This window comes from Canis aureus, chromosome 1, assembly GCF_053574225.1.
Source record: "Canis aureus isolate CA01 chromosome 1, VMU_Caureus_v.1.0, whole genome shotgun sequence".
Lineage (NCBI taxonomy): Eukaryota > Metazoa > Chordata > Mammalia > Carnivora > Canidae > Canis > Canis aureus.
The window spans coordinates 42,984,381-43,002,021 of record NC_135611.1 but is presented as its reverse complement, the minus strand read 5'-3'; the positions used below and the strand labels follow the sequence as shown (position 1 = coordinate 43,002,021).

Below are 17,641 nucleotides of genomic sequence, written 5' to 3'. Positions count from 1 at the left end.
GTAACAGTGGTCTGCCTGATTTGTACACATAAGCCTCTATTTCTAGCACTTACTGCTTGGTTTCCTGTCATACAGAATGACATCGCTGCTGTTGACTCTGCAGAGCACTGTCTCCTAACTCAGGCCACTGCCTTCAAATCAGCTCCAGCCCTCACCCTCCTGCACACTGGGCACTGATTGGGCACTGTCACCTATGGCCACTCTTTCTCCCTGGCTAATTCATGCAGACTATATGATACAAGATGGGCACCATAGGCCCTCAAGAGATGAGTTGCCAGCAAGAGCCCAGCATGTACCCTCCTTACATCAATCCCTTTCCCTGGCTTGGCAATGAAACTTTATATGTTGCTGACCTCATACACAGACTCTCTGATCTGCAGGGAACACCTTTTCTTGGGGTTGGGTAGAAAGGAGGAAGGATAAAAAATACATATATTTAAACCTTAAACAATTGTTGCATATATTGAAAATCATTAAAATTTGCTTTGCAAATACTAAATTTGAAAACATATTTTATAACTTTGAGGAGATTAGAAGTACTTTTTAATTTAGCCTAGTCTGTATTTAATACCAGCACATGCTATCTTTAAGATCTGAAAGGATTTTGATTTGGTAGCAATCAGATATTGGTGTTAAATAAAACTGTATTTTTTTTAAGATTTTATTTATTTATTCATGAGAGACACAGAGAGAGAGAGAGGCAGAGACACAGGCAGAGGGAGAAGCAGGCTCCATGCAGGGAGCCCGATGTGGGACTTGATCACAGGTCTCCAGGATCACGCCCTGGGCTGAAGGCAGCGCTAAACCGCTGAGCCACCTGGGCTGCCCCAAAACTGGATTTTTGTAGCCTCTGTCACCTATAGAGTTTTATTAAGAACTGAGTCTAGCACCTCAGCAATATTTCCTTCAAGACCTTTCGCTAGTTTTTGGTAGAAGACTGGGCCAAGTCTATAGCCTGTCTAATAAATGCTCTTTGCAAGGAAGAACACCCAAAGATAGAATTTATAACTGATACTCAGAAAAGCCATGACTTCTTACGGTCTATTTATCTGAAGTTTCTGGTAGAACAACTCTAGGTATGTAATAAAATGGAAACCTGGGTTTTGACTCTGAGTAACAAAGAGAACCAGTGTGACAGATTGCATGCATACCACCACCATAGCTTCCTACTAGGTGAAGGACAAGGACACTCATGTGAGCTTTTCCAGCAGAATTCCAGATGCCACTGTAAGAAGATTTAATTTTAAAGAATCCCTTTTCACACTCATAAAAACAAAATTATAGAAGAAAAAATGGCTATCTAAAGAAATTATAAAGCATCAGAACAAAGTTATGGCTTATATATTTTTATGTATATATTTGTGAAAACAGCTATAAATTCCTTTTAAACTTGATTATTAAAATTTATTATCTTGGCATGTCATCCGTAGCACTTTTTTTTTTTTTTTTTTTAATTTTGGGGCAGAATCTTCAAGATGATCTGGAAAAACAGGAAAAGAACCTACTGAGGTTTGGCTCTATCACCAACCAACTGTTAAAAGAGTGTCACCCACCTGTGACAGAAACTCTTACCAATACATTAAAAGATGTCAATATGAGGTATGGAACATGCTACTTTTACACTGCTATACATTATTTATATCACAGTGTTGTTATAAATAATGATACAATTAAAATTTGCTGGCATTTTGAATTCAAGCTGTATAGATTCTATTAATGTTTCAGTTTTCACAAATGAATTTAAAGTAACTGAATGTGGTGAAGAGCCTTAGAAAGAGATTACAACTGCTATATACCCAAAGATTGACCTCATTTTTGCCCCTGAAATACAAGTGGAAAATACTACATGGCAAAATTATGTCTAATAGAAATGAGACACCCCCCCCATTATTTCCATATTCACATAAAGCAGGATCATGAAAAATAAAATAGCAAATAACAGCATTTGGTGAGGGGTGTTAATCTGCCCATGAGTGTTGGCTATTGTTTCTAGATGGAATAATTTGCTGGAAGAGATTGCTGAGCAGCTGCACTCCAGCAAAGCCCTACTTCAACTCTGGCAAAGATACAAGGACTACTCCCAACAGTGTGCTTCTACAGTTCAGCAGCAAGAGGACCGAACCAATGAGCTCTTGAAGGCAGCCACTAACAAGGACATTGCTGATGACGAAGCTGCTACATGGATTCAAGATTGCAATGTATGTTTTCCCCCCAGGCTGGTCTTAGACTCTCTCTCAATTTCAGCAAGGCTAGTGCTGATGTGTGTAAGCTTTTAGTACAGTCTCAGTATGTGGGACAGCTATCCAAAAGTTGTTTTTAAGTATCAGAGTTTGCTAGGTTTTCAGAACACTGTTGCACATGTATCAGATTTAAGTGGTCCCTCCCACTGTTTTTAAAGAGGAGTTGTTTTTGCATTTTTCCAAATAGCATGCCATCCACATGAAGATTTAGGTTATTTGTTTTTACACATTTGGTCAATATTAAGGTATGAGAGAATATGGAAAATAATGTACCTTTTAAAAATCCACTGTGAAAGGTATTACCTATTTAAGTCCATTATCTCTTATGTAAGCATCACACATAATTATTTCTTCTAAGAACTTAATAAGAAGTCTTTCTCTCCTGATTTACTGGTATGCTTCTTTTTAATAGCTTTTTAATATTTATCTTTTTCTCTGAAGTTGCCAATAACCTACTTTAGGTTTTCAGAAACTGTTCTCTTGTTTCACCCATTACATGGTTCCTACCATGTGTCATTTGTCCTGATTTGTCTTTATTTTAATGAACTTGTTTCAAAGATCTTCTTGTAAACTTTCCCAAATCGGTTTATTAGGCAAGTTATAAAAAGCATATGAATTTCAACCTATTGTAATACTTTAACGTGAATACTGAATAGTGACTTTAGGGCTGAAGTTTAATATTTACAGTAAAGATAACATAATTCTTTTCTCACCTCCTTCCACATAATTTATTCTTACAAGATTTGTCATTTTCAATTTTCAATCCTCCTGAGTTGATACATACACACTGGTTTTAAGGGGTAATACTCCAAATTATCTCTCTGAATTTGTCTAAGATCTATGTCAAGGTCAAAGCTGCCTTTTGTTTTTCTACCTCTCATGGGAGTCACTGTTCAGGGTTAACAGGCTCTACCCTTCCCACCATGTCTGGTGGAGCACCCTCAACAGGTAGAATAAGTCATTTGTCATCTCTTAGTGATAGATGGAAACCAGAAACAGGGAATTTCCATTGGTTACATTTTGAGCATTTAAGAGTGTCCCACAAAAGGTGGAGACAAGAGAAGCCATAGAAGAAAATGGAGCAACAGTATGCTTTAATCCCTGCTCACCAGGGCCATTGTTGGGGCTCTATGCTCCACTGAGATAGGAGGGTCTGTCGCAACCACTATAATGCAACCATGCATATGAAAGATGCTGTTGACAAACTCATCCCCTGTGTGTATAATATTAAGCAGAAAAAGGTCAAATGTAGCTCTGTGTATTTTGACTTGATATCAACTACATGGAAAGATAGGGGGAAAAAATGCCCAAATGTTTCCACTTATTGGGTCTACATGAAGAAAATGTTTCTTCCTTTTATGTATGTTTCTCTGCATCTCCCCCAGGATCCTACAATGGATTTCTTTGGCTTTTATTATAAGGGTAATACATATACTTCTAAAAATGATAACATATCCATTTTTTAAAAAATCAGATTTAATTCTTCATTATTTTTCTGCAGGTGTAAAGGTTATTTAGTGTAGTAATTTGACAAGTAAGAATTAACTATTTCTAGATGTGTGACCTTTTGCTGATTATCAGTTTAAGGAGTACACTCACCATATTGTTTCATAACGGGCATATTTTCATCATCTGTAGGATCTCCTCAAAGGACTGGGGATAGTGAAGGATTCTCTTTTTGTTCTCCATGAGCTGGGAGAGCAGCTCAAGCAACAAGTGGATGCTTCAGCAGCATCAGCCATTCAATCTGATCAGCTGTCTTTGAGTCAACACCTATGTGCCCTAGAACAGGCTCTTTGCAAGCAGCAGACTACATTACAGGTATGTTACAGAGCTCATAATAGGTATGTCTTATAAATTGATTTTCTGTAATATCTGAACCTAACAACAGGAAAAGAAATTTTTTTCATCATTAAGACAATACCTCTTTCAAGACCAAAGAATTAAAAAGTAAATGAACTTGGAAGTTCCAGTGAGGACAAAGGAAGGTGGAAGTCTTTAACACTATTCCTTATAATGTGATTTTTGCCCCTAAAGCAATGTTTCCTTCTATGGTACTGAGTGAAATATGTTCAACTAATAAACAGTAAGTGGCTTTAGTGTTGACATTCTTGTTTATATAACAAGTTTTTGCCAAGAATCAGAATATATTTCTATTTGGTAGCATATTTTAAAAATAACTTTAATTAGTTAATTAATAAATGGAATATAAGAGTAATTCCAAGTTTTCAAAAAATTACATTAATAAAGAGAATAAAGGTTAAATCATATAGTCTTATTTCTTTAGTTATTGCTTCTTAAGGATAGCAATTTGGCACAAGAATATGAAAAATAATTTCAGCATCCAATTGTCCTTTCACTAGATATCTAAATACCAGTTTTCTTTTATGAAAACAAAAGGTTGGAGTTCTTGACTATGAGACCTTTACCAAGAGTTTAGAAGCATTGGAGGCCTGGATAGTAGAAGCTGAAGACATATTACAAGGGCAGGACCCTAGCCACTCATCTGACCTCTCAACCATTCAGGAAAGGATGGAAGAACTTAAGGTAAATGCATTCAAAAGCTAGGCCTAAATCTTCTTTTGTGCCCCAGATCTTAAGGATTACTCACAACTCCTGACATATGCCTACTTTTTATTGTGAACTTCCAAAGAAATCCTTACCTGCTCTGTTTTCCTGTAGCGAGCACATGCTGATTTCACACCCTATGATGGGAGCCCAGCCAGGAGCAGTCCTAGGATTCCAGCTCACCCCTCCTTCCCACCTCTCATCCCTGCCCCTGCGTAGTAGGTCACCTTCTCCTTTGGAGCCTTTGAGCCTCCCATCTCCATCTATACCCTTATCCTCTCCTAGGCAAGTCCTCTATTTCTCAGACCCCACCAATAGCCTCCATAGCCTTCTGTATAGCATCTTTAGCCCATAGTTGCCAGAATGATCTTTTTCTTTAAAGAGTTTTACATAATTATGAATTATTTTAAACATTCAGTAAATAAAATGATACAATAGACATGCCAGTTTTATCATATTATTTCTGTTTAAAACTCTCCACAGGTTCCCATGGTTCTAAGGGTGAAGACCAGTGGACCTGGCTTCCATCTTCCTAAGGATCTTGTCTTCCTCCACTAGTCATCTCAGTGTCCATCACAGTGCTTCCTAGCATCTGTGCATATAACATTCTTTCTGGAATTTCTTTTTTGTCCCCACCAAGTCCCTTCCCACCAAAAGGAATGAACTTTTGGTCATTTTGTTCAATGTCACTGTCTTAAGAAAGCTCCACCTTTTGATTATGGTCAGGCTCCCCAGCCACATACTTTCATAGCATACCATTTTTCTTCTTCAAAATTTTTTCATACCATTTAATTACCTTTGTGTGATTAGGTGACTACTGTTGTAGAATAGTATTATTGGAATAGTATCTTACTGTCTGTAGGACCCATGAGAAGGAGCCCTGTATATCAGTTTTGCTCACTGCTAATATCTACCCATGGAAAATCTTCCATCTAATTGTTATGCTTTCAACTTTAGCAGTTGGAAAGATTTATTCTGTCTTTAGGGTAATGAGCCTATTTCAGAGCATGCAAAGAGAAAACACACACAGCCAAAGGTGTCCTGCCATTTCCCCCTTTCTATAGCCAATTTCCTAGCTGGAGCTCCCCCACCCCACCCCAACCCCTGAAAACCAGAAAAGACAGCTTTGTCCTGTGTTTGAAGGGGGGGAAGAGCTCTGAAAGCACAGACTGCTTTGTCAGTTGAGTCTTACCAACTTTGGGATTGGGGCCAAACACCTAAAATTGAAGCTGCTGGATAATGTGTGGTGACTTCAAAACTCAAATGGAATCGAATTCTATCTTGCAGGCACTTAAGGGCTCTTGTTTACCCAGCTCTGCTGCTTACTAGCTGGGTTGCCATGAGTAATTTATTTACCATTTCTAAACTCATAAGGTTGGAATAGTCATGGTACTTACCTTAGGGGATTGTTTTGGAAACAAAATGAGTTATTACCTGTAAAGCTCTTATAAGAATACTTGGCTCATAAGAAGTGCTCAAGAAATGTTAGCTGTTGCTATTATAAATGGTTATCATTATAAATGTTCTTACTGATATTAGGTAATAAAGAGCAGATTAGCATAGAGAAATGGAATACAGAGTAGGAAATACGCTTTTTCAGTCATCAACAGAACTTTCATCCATCGGCAAGTAAGTAATACACGTAAACTACTAAACATTCAGTGGAAACAAGTAAGCTGTAGCAGCAGTGGCAGTGACAGCAGTGGAGCTTGTTAGGAGACAAAGCTCTATTTGCAGATCTGAGATTACAAATCAGTGGCTTAGAAATGTAGAGACTTCTTCCCCATGCACTTTAAAAGAACTCTGCCTTTCCTGACCATAGTGCTAAACTGGCTTTTAAATCTTGCTTTCAGGGACAGATGTTAAAATTCAGCAGCATGGTCCCTGATCTAGATCGTCTAAATGAGCTTGGGTATAGGCTACCACTGAATGATAAAGAAATCAAAAGGATGCAGAATCTGAACCGGCGCTGGTCTCTGATCTCCTCTCAGACCACAGAAAGATTCAGGTACATGTCTGGGCCATTCTGATATATCAGGAGAAATAAGTGCATGGTTTGTGCATGTTTATCAATCTTTCCAGTGATATTCACAAAATTTGAAGTAGAAGTGGAGAAATCAAATTGTGAAGTGGGTTCCCATGCTTGATGTGCTAAATATTGTTTTAACAAAAAAGAAAAACTCTTTTACATAATATATTAAAGATACATACATAATTTTATCATTTTGAAAACTTACCATTTTATTTTAAGGATTTTCTTTATTTATTTGAGAGAGAGAGCATGTGAGAATGAGAGAGAAAGAGAGAGAGAGAGAACACAAGTGGAGGGTGGAGGGAGAGGGAGAAGCAGACTCCCAACCAAACGGAACCCGATGCAGGGCTCCATCCCAGGACCCTGGGATCATGACATGAGCTGACAGCAGATGCTTACCTGACTGAGCCACCCAGGCACCCTGAAAACTTACCATTTTAAACTTTTTTTTCTTAAAAATTTACTACCTAACATCAAAAGCTTCATGGTGGTCAAATTAGAATTGCAGGCAGAGAATATTTATTTAGTGTAGTTTTATTGCTAACATTAGAAGAACAAACAACAATATAATCATTATTCTTTTCCTTTGTTCTGTCAGTAAGTTGCAATCATTTTTGCTACAACATCAGACTTTCTTGGAAAAATGTGAAACATGGATGGAATTCCTGGTTCAAACGGAACAAAAGTTAGCAGTAGAGATTTCAGGCAATTATCAGCATCTTTTGGAGCAGCAGAGAGCGCATGAGGTAAGTTATGTTGGTAGGTTAGTGGGGTAATAAAATAGTTTTTGATCCTTGAAAAATGCTGCACAATGCCATGGGGAGGAGTTCAAGCACTATATTTTGCGTTGAGTCTGCTCAGGTGTAGTCATTGTTTGCCTTCTTTCTTAAGCTTGAGGTTTTCATATGTTAATTACAAAAATGTGGTCCTATTCTTTGTTTCCTTAGTTGGTTTTTTTTTTTTCTTTTTTTTTTTTTTAAAGATTTTATTTATTTATTTATTCATGAAAGACTGAGAGACAGAGAGAGAGAGCCAGAGGGAGAAGCAGGCTCCATGCACCGGGAGCCTGACGTGGGATTCGATCCCGGGTCTCCAGGATCGCGCCCTGGGCCAAAGGCAGGCGCCAAACCGCTGCGCCACCCAGGGATCCCTCCTTAGTTGGTTTTAAAAATGTGGTGGGCTTAGATATCCTGCAACATATACAGCCAGAATTGTGGTAAAAGTCTATTTACAAGGGAGGGGGGGCGGGGAATCAAGGGTATGTGTGAAAGGAATACAGAAATAGACAATTTTCAAATTAGTTACATACTACATTAATCTTGCCAAGGCTAGTTGCTAAAGAGATTGTTTTGATCAGAAGTCTTTGATAAATGAAAATTGTGTGTTACGTAAAAAACATGTATATATTTTATACTTGGAGCTTAAACTACCAAATATCTCCAAGAGTACCTCTTTTTTTTTTAAAGATTTTATTTATTTATTCATGAGAGACACAGAGAGAGAGACAGAGACAGAGACACAGGCAGAAGGAGAAGCAGGCTCCATGCAGGGAGACAGATGTGGGACTAGATCCAGGGTCTCCAGGATCACACCCTGGGCCGCAGGTGGCGCCAAAGCGCTGCGCCACCGCGGCTGTTCTCCAAGAGTACCTCTTGATCAAATTGCATTATAATTATTTCTTAAGAAACACTGAAGAGAGAACTAAATACAAAAAGCAAATTAATTTGCATTTCATCTCGATTTTGCTGTTTACTGGTATAACCACATTGGGCTGTATGTTTCTGAACTATACACAAATGGAGAGATAGGATCTACCTAAAAGCAGAGAAAAGCTGAAAATAAATTACAAGAGAATGAAACTAACTTTAAAGCATTTTGCTTATATTTTAAAAGTAGAGAATTTAAATATGTATAAGGTATTTTTAAGTCAAGTTTTATTAAGTTGACTGAAGATGAAATAAAAGACAATGAATCAAAACCATAGTGATATATCACCATACCCACTGTAATGGCTTTGATGAAGAAGACAGTTAAGTGTTGGCGTGGGTATATAGGAATTGGAATCCTCATACATTGCTGTTGGGAATGTAAAATGGTGAAGCTGCTTTGGAAGACAGTTGGGCAGTTCCTCAAAATACTTTACAGAGTTACCCAATAATTCCAATGACCCAATAATTCCAATCTTAGGTTTATACCAGAAAGAAATGAAAATATGTGTCCACAAAAACTTGTGCGACAATATTGTTCATAGCAATGTTATTTATAAGAGCTGCAAAATGAGGACAACCCTAAATATCCATCAGCTGATGAATTAATAAATCAATGTGGTATGTCTGTACAGTGGAATACTATTCAGCAATAAAAAGGAATATGGTGATGATGCATCCTGAGCATGCATCATCCTTGGAAACATGCTAAGTGGAAAGAAACCAGTAACAAAAGACAGTACATTGCATGATTCCATTTACATGAAATGTCCAAAGTAGACAAATCTTCAGAGATAGAAAATAGGTCAGTGGTTATACCTAATGGGCTTATGGGTTGTGTTGTGCCCAAGATCGCGAATCCGAGAAACCACCAAGGAGCCGACACCGATGCAAACACACGAGGGTTTATTACAAGCTTGAGCTTGGGTCCAAGTATATCCGACACAGAGGAGCAGGGACTTGGACCCCGAGACTAAGAGGCATAGCAGCTTTATAGGGGCCAGTGGCCCATGGGATACACAGATAATTGCACAGTCATGTCAGTCCACACGCAGGTGGCTGATTGAATTACATCTTACCCTACAGTATCTATTTGAGCTGGCCTATTACTTTGGTCAGAATTGGCGTGCAGTTTTGGCGGGCACAAGGCAGAGTTACATTATTATGAGCCAATTTCCGATTAGGGTGTGCCCAGCAGTTTGACTAGGGTGGGGCAGCACCTTAAGCAATAAGCAGGTCATGTGGGGGTCATATAGGAGGTGGTGGGTGTAGCACAAAATGGAGTTGGTCCTGCTCTGCTTGTCCAGGGGTAGGGGATTTTGTTAAATTTCCTGGGTCCCACAGATTGGGAAGAGAGAGTAATTGCTGAGTGTGGAGTTCTTTTTGGTCTAAAATCAATTATGGTGATGGTTGGCCAAGTCTGTGGATATGTTAAAGGACATTGTTACTCTAAATAGGTGAATTATAAGGTAGGTAAATTATATCTCAGTAAATCTATTTTAAAAACAAAAGCAATAATTTGAAAAACTTTGTTGAATTTTTTTGTAATGAAATAATTTTATTAACCAAATTAAATAAAAGAATATTGAGTTCCAAATAAAAGAAAGAAAAGAAAAGAGAAATGTGGAGTTTCTTAAATCTTTTTTAACTTTCTGAAAGGTCTTTAGCTATTCTCTATCTGAAAATAAATTAGAATATAAATTATGTTATTAGGTGATTTTGAAAGAAGGAAAACATAATTTTACTTTTAGTCACTTAGTTTTTGTAAGCAAAACTAAACTTTATCTTTAATTATATCTCATGTGATTGTTTAAAAATGCATTATTCCTATACCGTGGGACTTCACACAAACTCCAATTCAACTGGAAATATTTTTCAAAGCCTTGCTAAAACAAAAATTTGGGGAAGTTACTATAAAACTGATCACTAAAATTGGGAACTCTAAAGTGTATTTTTCTGTTTTTTTCACTTAATAGTTGTTTCAAGCAGAGATGTTCAGTCGTCAGCAGATTTTGCACTCAATCATTATTGATGGTCAGCGTCTTCTAGAACAAGGTCAAGTTGATGACAGGTAGGATCTTTGATATATTTTTATGAAGAAAGGTTCCAGTGAATTAGTCATTTTCTTTTTAATGAGCAGATTAGAGGGCATATGTCTAATCTTCCTAAGGCAATTGTACTTCAGTGGGGCCTCAGTAATTGGAAGAAAGGCTTGTCTGAATCTCTGAAATGACTGAGTATTGAATCTTTTTAAAGAATGGCTATTATATTACATGAAGGACATAGAGTAATTGGAAATCACCTAGCCAACCTTCTCCAGACCTCTGCAGGAGACTGGAATTAATGAATAGATCAGAACAAATTGTATCAATGATGTATCAATGGTTTGTAAACAGATGCTTCTAATCTTCTCCTGCCCTAACAGAAATTGTATTCCTCAAAGGAGCATAGAGATCACTTGATCATCTCTTTTACTTAAGAAGAAAACTTAAGGCACAGAAATGCAAACTGATGTGGCCAAGGTCACTCAACTAGCTGTAGAATTGTATATCTGGTTTTTAGTCAGGACCAGCCAGCTTTCCCACAACATGGTAATTCCAGGTTTCAAAAGGGTTTGTTACCTTAAGTCAGACGACACTCAACCTGAAATCTGGCTTCCTCTTTTTTTTTTTAATTTATTTTTTATTGGTGTTCAATTTACTAACATACAGAATAACCCCCAGTGCCCGTCACCAATTCACTCCCACCCCCCGCCCTCCTCCCCTTCCACCACCCCTAGTTCGTTTCCCAGAGTTAGCAGTCTTTACGTTCTGTCTCCCTTTCTGATATTTCCCACACATTTCTTCTCCCTTCCCTTATATTCCCTTTCACTATTATTTATATTCCCCAAATGAATGAGAACATACACTGTTTGTCCTTCCCCGATTGACTTATTTCACTCAGCATAATACCCTCCATTTCCATCCACGTCGAAGCAAATGGTGGGTATTTGTCATTTCTAATGGCTGAGTAATATTCCATTGTATACATAAACCACATCTTCTTTATCCATTCATCTGTCGATGGACAGACACCAAGGCTCCTTCCACAGTTTGGCTATTGTGGACATTGCTGCTAGAAACATCGGGGTGCAGGTGTCCCGGCATTTCATTGCATCTGTATCTTTGGGGTAAATCCCCAACAGTGCAATTGCTGGGTCGTAGGGCAGGTCTATTTTTAACTCTTTGAGGAACCTCCACACAGTTTTCCAGAGTGGCTGCACCAGTTCACATTCCCACCAACAGTGTAAGAGGGTTCCCTCTTCTCCGCATCCTCTCCAACATTTGTTGTTTCCTGCCTTGTTAATGTGCCCCATTCTCACCGGTGTGAGGTGGTATCTCATTGTGGTTTTGATTTGTATTTCCCTGATGGCAAGTGATGCAGAGCATTTTCTCATATGCATGTTGGCCATGTCTATGTCTTCCTCTGTGAGATTTCTCTTCATGTCTTTTGCCCATTTCATGATTGGATTGTTTGTTTCTTTGCTGTTGAGTTTAATAAGTTCTTTATAGATCTTGGAAACTAACCCTTTATCTGATAGGTCATTTGCAAATATCTTCTCCCATTCTGTAGGTTGTCTTTGAGTTTTGTTGACTGTATCCTTTGCTGTGCAAAAGCTTCTTATCTTGATGAAGTCCCAATAGTTCATTTTTGCTTTTGTTTCTTTTGCCTTTGTGGATGTATCTTGCAAGAAGTTACTGTGACCGAGTTCAAAAAGGGTGTTGCCTGTGTTCGCCTCTAGGATTTTGATGGAATCTTGTCTCACATTTAGATCTTTCATCCATTTTGAGTTTATCTTTGTGTATGGTGAAAGAGAGTGGTCTAGTTTCATTCTTCTGCATGTGGATGTCCAATTTTCCCAGCACCATTTATTGAAGAGACTGTCTTTCTTCCAATGGATAGTCTTTCCTCCTTTATCGAATATTAGTTGACCATAAAGTTGAGGGTCCACTTCTGGGTTCTCTATTCTGTTCCACTGATCTATGTGTCTGTTTTTGTGCCAGTACCACACTGTCTTGATGACCACAGCTTTGTAGTACAACCTGAAATCTGGCATTGTGATGCCCCCAGATATGGTTTTCTTTTTTAAAATTCCCCTGGCTATTCGGGGTCTTTTCTGATTCCACACAAATCTTAAAATAATTTGTTCTAACTCTCTGAAGAAAGTCCATGGTATTTTGATAGGGATTGCATTAAACGTGTATATTGCCCTGGGAAACATTGACATTTTCACAATATTAATTCTGCCAATCCATGAGCATGGAATATTTTTCCATCTCTTTGTGTCTTCCTCAATTTCTTTCAGAAGTGTTCTATAGTTTTTAGGGTATAGATCCTTTACCTCTTTGGTTAGGTTTATGTATCTTATGCTTTTGGGTGCAATTGCAAATGGGATTGACTCCTTAATTTCTCTTTCTTCAGTCTCATTGTTAGTGCATAGAAATGCCATTGATTTCTGGGCATTGATTTTGTATCCTGCCACGCTACCAAATTGCTGTATGAGTTCTAGCAATCTTGGGGTGGAGACTTTTGGGTTTTCTATGTAGAGTATCATGTCATCGGCGAAGAGGGAGAGTTTGACTTCTTCTTTGACAATTTGAATGCTTTTAATGTCTTTTTGTTGTCTGATTGCTGAGGCAATTCCAGTACTATGTTGAATAGCAGTGGTGAGAGTGGACATCCCTGTCTTGTTCCTGATCTTAGGGGAAAGGCTCCCAGTGCTTCCCCATTGAGAATGATATTTGCTGTGGGCTTTTCGTAGATGGCTTTTAAGATGTTGAGGAATGTTCCCTCTATCCCTACACTCTGAAGAGTTTTGATCAGGAATGGATGCTGTATTTTGTCAAGTGCTTTCTCAGCATCTAATGAGAGGATCATATGGTTCTTGGTTTTTCTCTTGCTCATATGATGAATCACATTGATTGTTTTATGGGTGTTGAACCAGCCTTGTGTCCCGGGGATAAATCCTACTTGGTCATGGTGAATAATTTTCTTAATGTATTGTTGGATCCTATTAGCTAATATTTTGTTGAGAATTTTTGCATCCATGTTCATCAGGGATATTGGTCTGTAATTCTCCTTTTTGGTGGGGTCTTTGCCTGGTTTTGGAATTAAGGTGATGCTGGCCTCATAGAACGAATTTGGAAGTACTCCATCTCTTTCTATCTTTCCAAACAGCTTTAGTAGAATAGGTATGGTTTCTTCTTTAAACATTTGATAGAATTCCCCTGGGAAGCCATCTGGCCCTGGACTTTTGTGTCTTGGGAGGTTTTTGATGACTGCTTCAATTTCCTCCCTGGTTATTGGCCTGTTCAGGTTTTCTATATCTTCCTGTTCCAGTTTTGGTAGTTTGTGGCTTTCCAGGAATGCATCCATTTCTTCTAGATTGCCTAATTTATTGGCGTATAGCTGTTCATAATATGTTTTTAAAATCGTTTGTATTTCCTTGGTGTTGGTAGTGATCTCTCCTTTCTCATTCATGATTTTATTAATTTGAGTCTTCTCCCTCTTCTTTTTAATAAGGCTGGCTAATGGTTTATCTATCTTATTAATTCTTTCAAAGAACCAACTCCTGCTTCTGTTGATCTGTTCCACAGTTCTTCTGGTCTCTATTTCGTTGAGTTCTGCTCGAATCTTTATTAACTCTCTTCTTCTGCTGGGTGTAGGATCTATTTGCTGTTTTTTCTCTAGCTCCTTTACTTGTAAGGTTAGCTTTTGCATTTGAGTTCTTTCCACTTTTTGGATGGATGCTTGTATTGGGTGTATTTCCCCCTCAGGACTGCTTTTGCTGCATCCCAAAGACTTTGAACGGCTGTATCTTCATTCTCATTAGTTTCCATGAATCTTTTTAATTCTTCCTTAATTTCCTGGTTGACCCTTTCATCTTTTAGCAGGATGGTCCTTAACCTCCACGTGTTTGAGGTCCTTCCAAACTTCTTGTTGTGATTTAGTTCTAATTTCAAGGCATTATGGTCTGAGAATATGCAGGGGACGATCCCAATCTTTTGGTATCAGTTCAGACCCGATTTGTGACCCAGTATGTGGTCTATTCTGGAGAAAGTTCCATGTGCACTTGAGAAGAATGTGTATTCAGTTGAGTTTGGATGTAAAGTTCTGTAGATATCTATGAAATCCATCTGGTCCAGTGTATCATTTAAAGCTCTCGTTTCTTTGGAGATGTTGTGCTTAGAAGACCTATCGAGTATAGAAAGAGCTAGATTGAAGTAACCAAGTATAAGTGTATTATTATCTAAGTATTTCTTCACTTTGGTTATTAATTGATTTATATATTTGGCAGCTCCCACATTCGGGGCATATATATTGAGGACTGTTAAGTCCTCTTGTTGGATAGATCCTTTAAGTATGATATAGTGTCCCTCTTCATCTCTCATTACAGTCTTCGGGGTAAATTTTAGTTTATCTGATATAAGGATGGCTACCCCTGCTTTCTTTTGAGGACCATTCGAATAGTAAATGGTTCTCCAACCTTTTATTTTCAGGCTGTAGGTGTCCTGTCTAAAATGAGTCTCTTGTAGACAGCAAATAGATGGGTCCTGCTTTTTTATCCAGTCTGAAACCCTGCACCTTTTGATGGGGTCATTAAGCCCGTTCACGTTCAGTTACTATTGAGAGATATGAGTTTAGTGTCATCATGATATCTATTCAGTCCTTGTTTTTGTGGAATGTTCCACTGAACTTCTTCTTAAAGGGGGATTTTAAGAGTCCCCCTTAAAATTTCTTGCAGAGCTGGTTTGGAGGTCACATATTCTTTCAGTTCCTGCCTGTCTTGGAAGCTCTTTCTCTCTCCTTCCATTTTGAATGAGAGCCTTGCTGGATAAAGTATTCTTGGTTGCATGTTCTTCTCCTTTAGGACCCTGAATATATCCTGCCAGCCCTTTCTGGCCTGCCAGGTCTCTGTGGAGAGGTCTGCTGTTACCCTAATACTCCTCCCCATAAAAGTCAGGAATTTCTTGTCTCTTGCTGCTTTAAGGATCTTCTCTTTATCTTTGGAATTTGCAAGCTTCACTATTAAATGTCGAGGTGTAGAACGGTTTTTATTGATTTTAGGGGGGGATCTCTCTATTTCCTGGATCTGAATGCCTGTTTCCCTTCCCAGATTAGGAAAGTTTTCAGCTAGGATTTGTTCAAATACATATTCTGGCCCTCTGGCCCTTTCGGCGCCCTCGGGAACCCCAATTAAACGTAGGTTTTTCTTCCTCAGGCTGTCGTTTATTTCCCTTAATCTATCTTCATGGTCTTTTAATTATCTCTTTTTTCCTCAGTTTCCCTCTTTGCCATCAACTTGTCTTCTGTGTCACTCACTCGTTCTTCCACCTCGTTAACCCTCGTCGTTAGGACTTCTAGTTTGGATTGCATCTCATTCAATTGATTTTTAATTTCTGCCTGATTAGCTCTAAATTCTGCAGTCATGAAGTCTCTTGAGTCCTTTATGCTTTTTTCTAGAGCCACCAGTAGCTGTATACTAGTGCTTCTGAATTGGCTTTCTGACATTGAATTGTAATCCAGATTTTGTAACTCTGTGGGAGAGAGGACTGTTTCTGATTCTTTCTTTTGAGGTGAGGTTTTCCTTCTAGTCATTTTGCTCAGTGCAGAGTGGCCAAAAGCAAGTTGTATTGGGAAAAGGAGAAAAAGAGAGGAGAGAAAGAAGGAAAGAAAAGAGAAAAAGAAAAAAGATAAAAGGAAGAAAAAAAAGAAGAAAAAGAGAAAAAAAAAGAAAGAAAAAAGGGTGGGGGAAGGAAACAAATCAAAAAGCAAAAACAAAAACAAAACAAAAAAAAACCCTAACAAACAAATAAAAAAACAAACAAAAGAAAACAAACAAACAAACACAAAAAACAACAATAACAACAACAAAAAAAAAAACAACACGGGGGAGTATCTTCTGATTCTATGTACTTTAAGTCCCTTGACTTCCCCTGGAACTGGTCCGTCTAGCTGGTCTTCTGGGGGAGGGGCCTGTTGTGCTGATTTTCAAGTGTTAGCAGTTGGGGGAGCTGCTCTGCCCCTGACTGGCGCAGGGCTCAGGGGGGTTGTTTACTCCGTGAGGCCCCAAGAGGAACAACCCCAGTGGCGGGGCCAGCTCTGCAGCCCTGGCTTCAGCCCCCGCAGTAACCCCGGAGCTCTCTGTCTGCAGGGCCTGGAGGCTCCGGGGCGGGGCCGCTGATCTGCTCAGCTGGGGCAGGAGCGTCCTTGCTGTCCTGGGCCCTCCCGGCCTCTGCCTGTCCCGGGGGAGGCCGGATCCTGGGCTGTGTCCCTGCGCCGCGTGCTCCGGAGCCTGCGCTGTTGGATTCACGCTCCCGCCCCGCAGCCCCCTCCCCGGAGCCGCCCCCGAGCCCCTCCGAGCTGCTCCTGGAACCGCGCAGCCCCCTCCGCACCGAGCCTCTTCCTCTGCCCGAGCCCCCCCGAGCTGCTCCCGCCCCGCAGCCCCCTCCGCGGAGCCGCTGCCCGAGCCCCCCAGAGCTGCTCCGGGTCCCGCCGTGCGCGCTGCAGCCCTTAGGGAGCTCGGCGCACTCTCCTGGGCCCGCAGGTGTCTGTTAGTGTCCCCGGGAGCCCGAGGGCATCCCCGCCCTCCTGGGTCCTGCTCCAACTCCCTGGAGCCCCTTTCCGCCCGGGAAGGTTGGTGCAGCTCCTGCTTCTCCGGGACGGGGCTCTCCTGTCCTGGGGACACTCGCCCCGGCCTCAGCCCGGCTCCTCGCAGGGCCCCTCCCACTTGGAGGCCTTTGGTTTCTTTATTTCTTTTTTCCCCGTCTTCCTACCTTGATAGAAGCGCAAACTCTAATCACTGTAGCATTCCAGCTGTTCTCTCTAAATCTCAGGCCGAATTCGTAGATTTTCAGGATGATTTGAAGGTTTTCTAGGTAATTTGGTGGGGACAGGTGACTTGGGGACCCTACTCTTTAGCCATCTTGCCCCTCCTCCCTGGCTTCCTCTTCATTTACTTAGCAGATTACCTCTTTATTAAAAACGGAGAGGTAAAATCCAGCTCCTCTTTTGACTGCCATTATGTGAAATGCTGATTTCATACTATATTTACA

At 39.8% G+C, this 17,641-nt stretch overlaps 1 protein-coding gene across 16 annotated transcripts in view; it reads left to right on the top strand.

Moving 5' to 3' along the window:
• Nucleotides 1–17,641, top strand: part of SYNE1 (spectrin repeat containing nuclear envelope protein 1) — a 448,999-nt gene that overhangs the window by 352,950 nt on the left and 78,408 nt on the right. For all 16 annotated transcript variants that reach the window (XM_077897071.1, XM_077897049.1, XM_077897055.1 and 13 more), the window contains 7 exons: nt 1,466–1,599; nt 1,994–2,198; nt 3,879–4,061; nt 4,641–4,787; nt 6,662–6,816; nt 7,439–7,586; nt 10,523–10,617. In XM_077897071.1, coding sequence (XP_077753197.1) covers nt 1,466–1,599; nt 1,994–2,198; nt 3,879–4,061; nt 4,641–4,787; nt 6,662–6,816; nt 7,439–7,586; nt 10,523–10,617 — 1,067 coding nt within the window. The remainder of the gene's footprint in view (nt 1–1,465; nt 1,600–1,993; nt 2,199–3,878; nt 4,062–4,640; nt 4,788–6,661; nt 6,817–7,438; nt 7,587–10,522; nt 10,618–17,641) is intronic.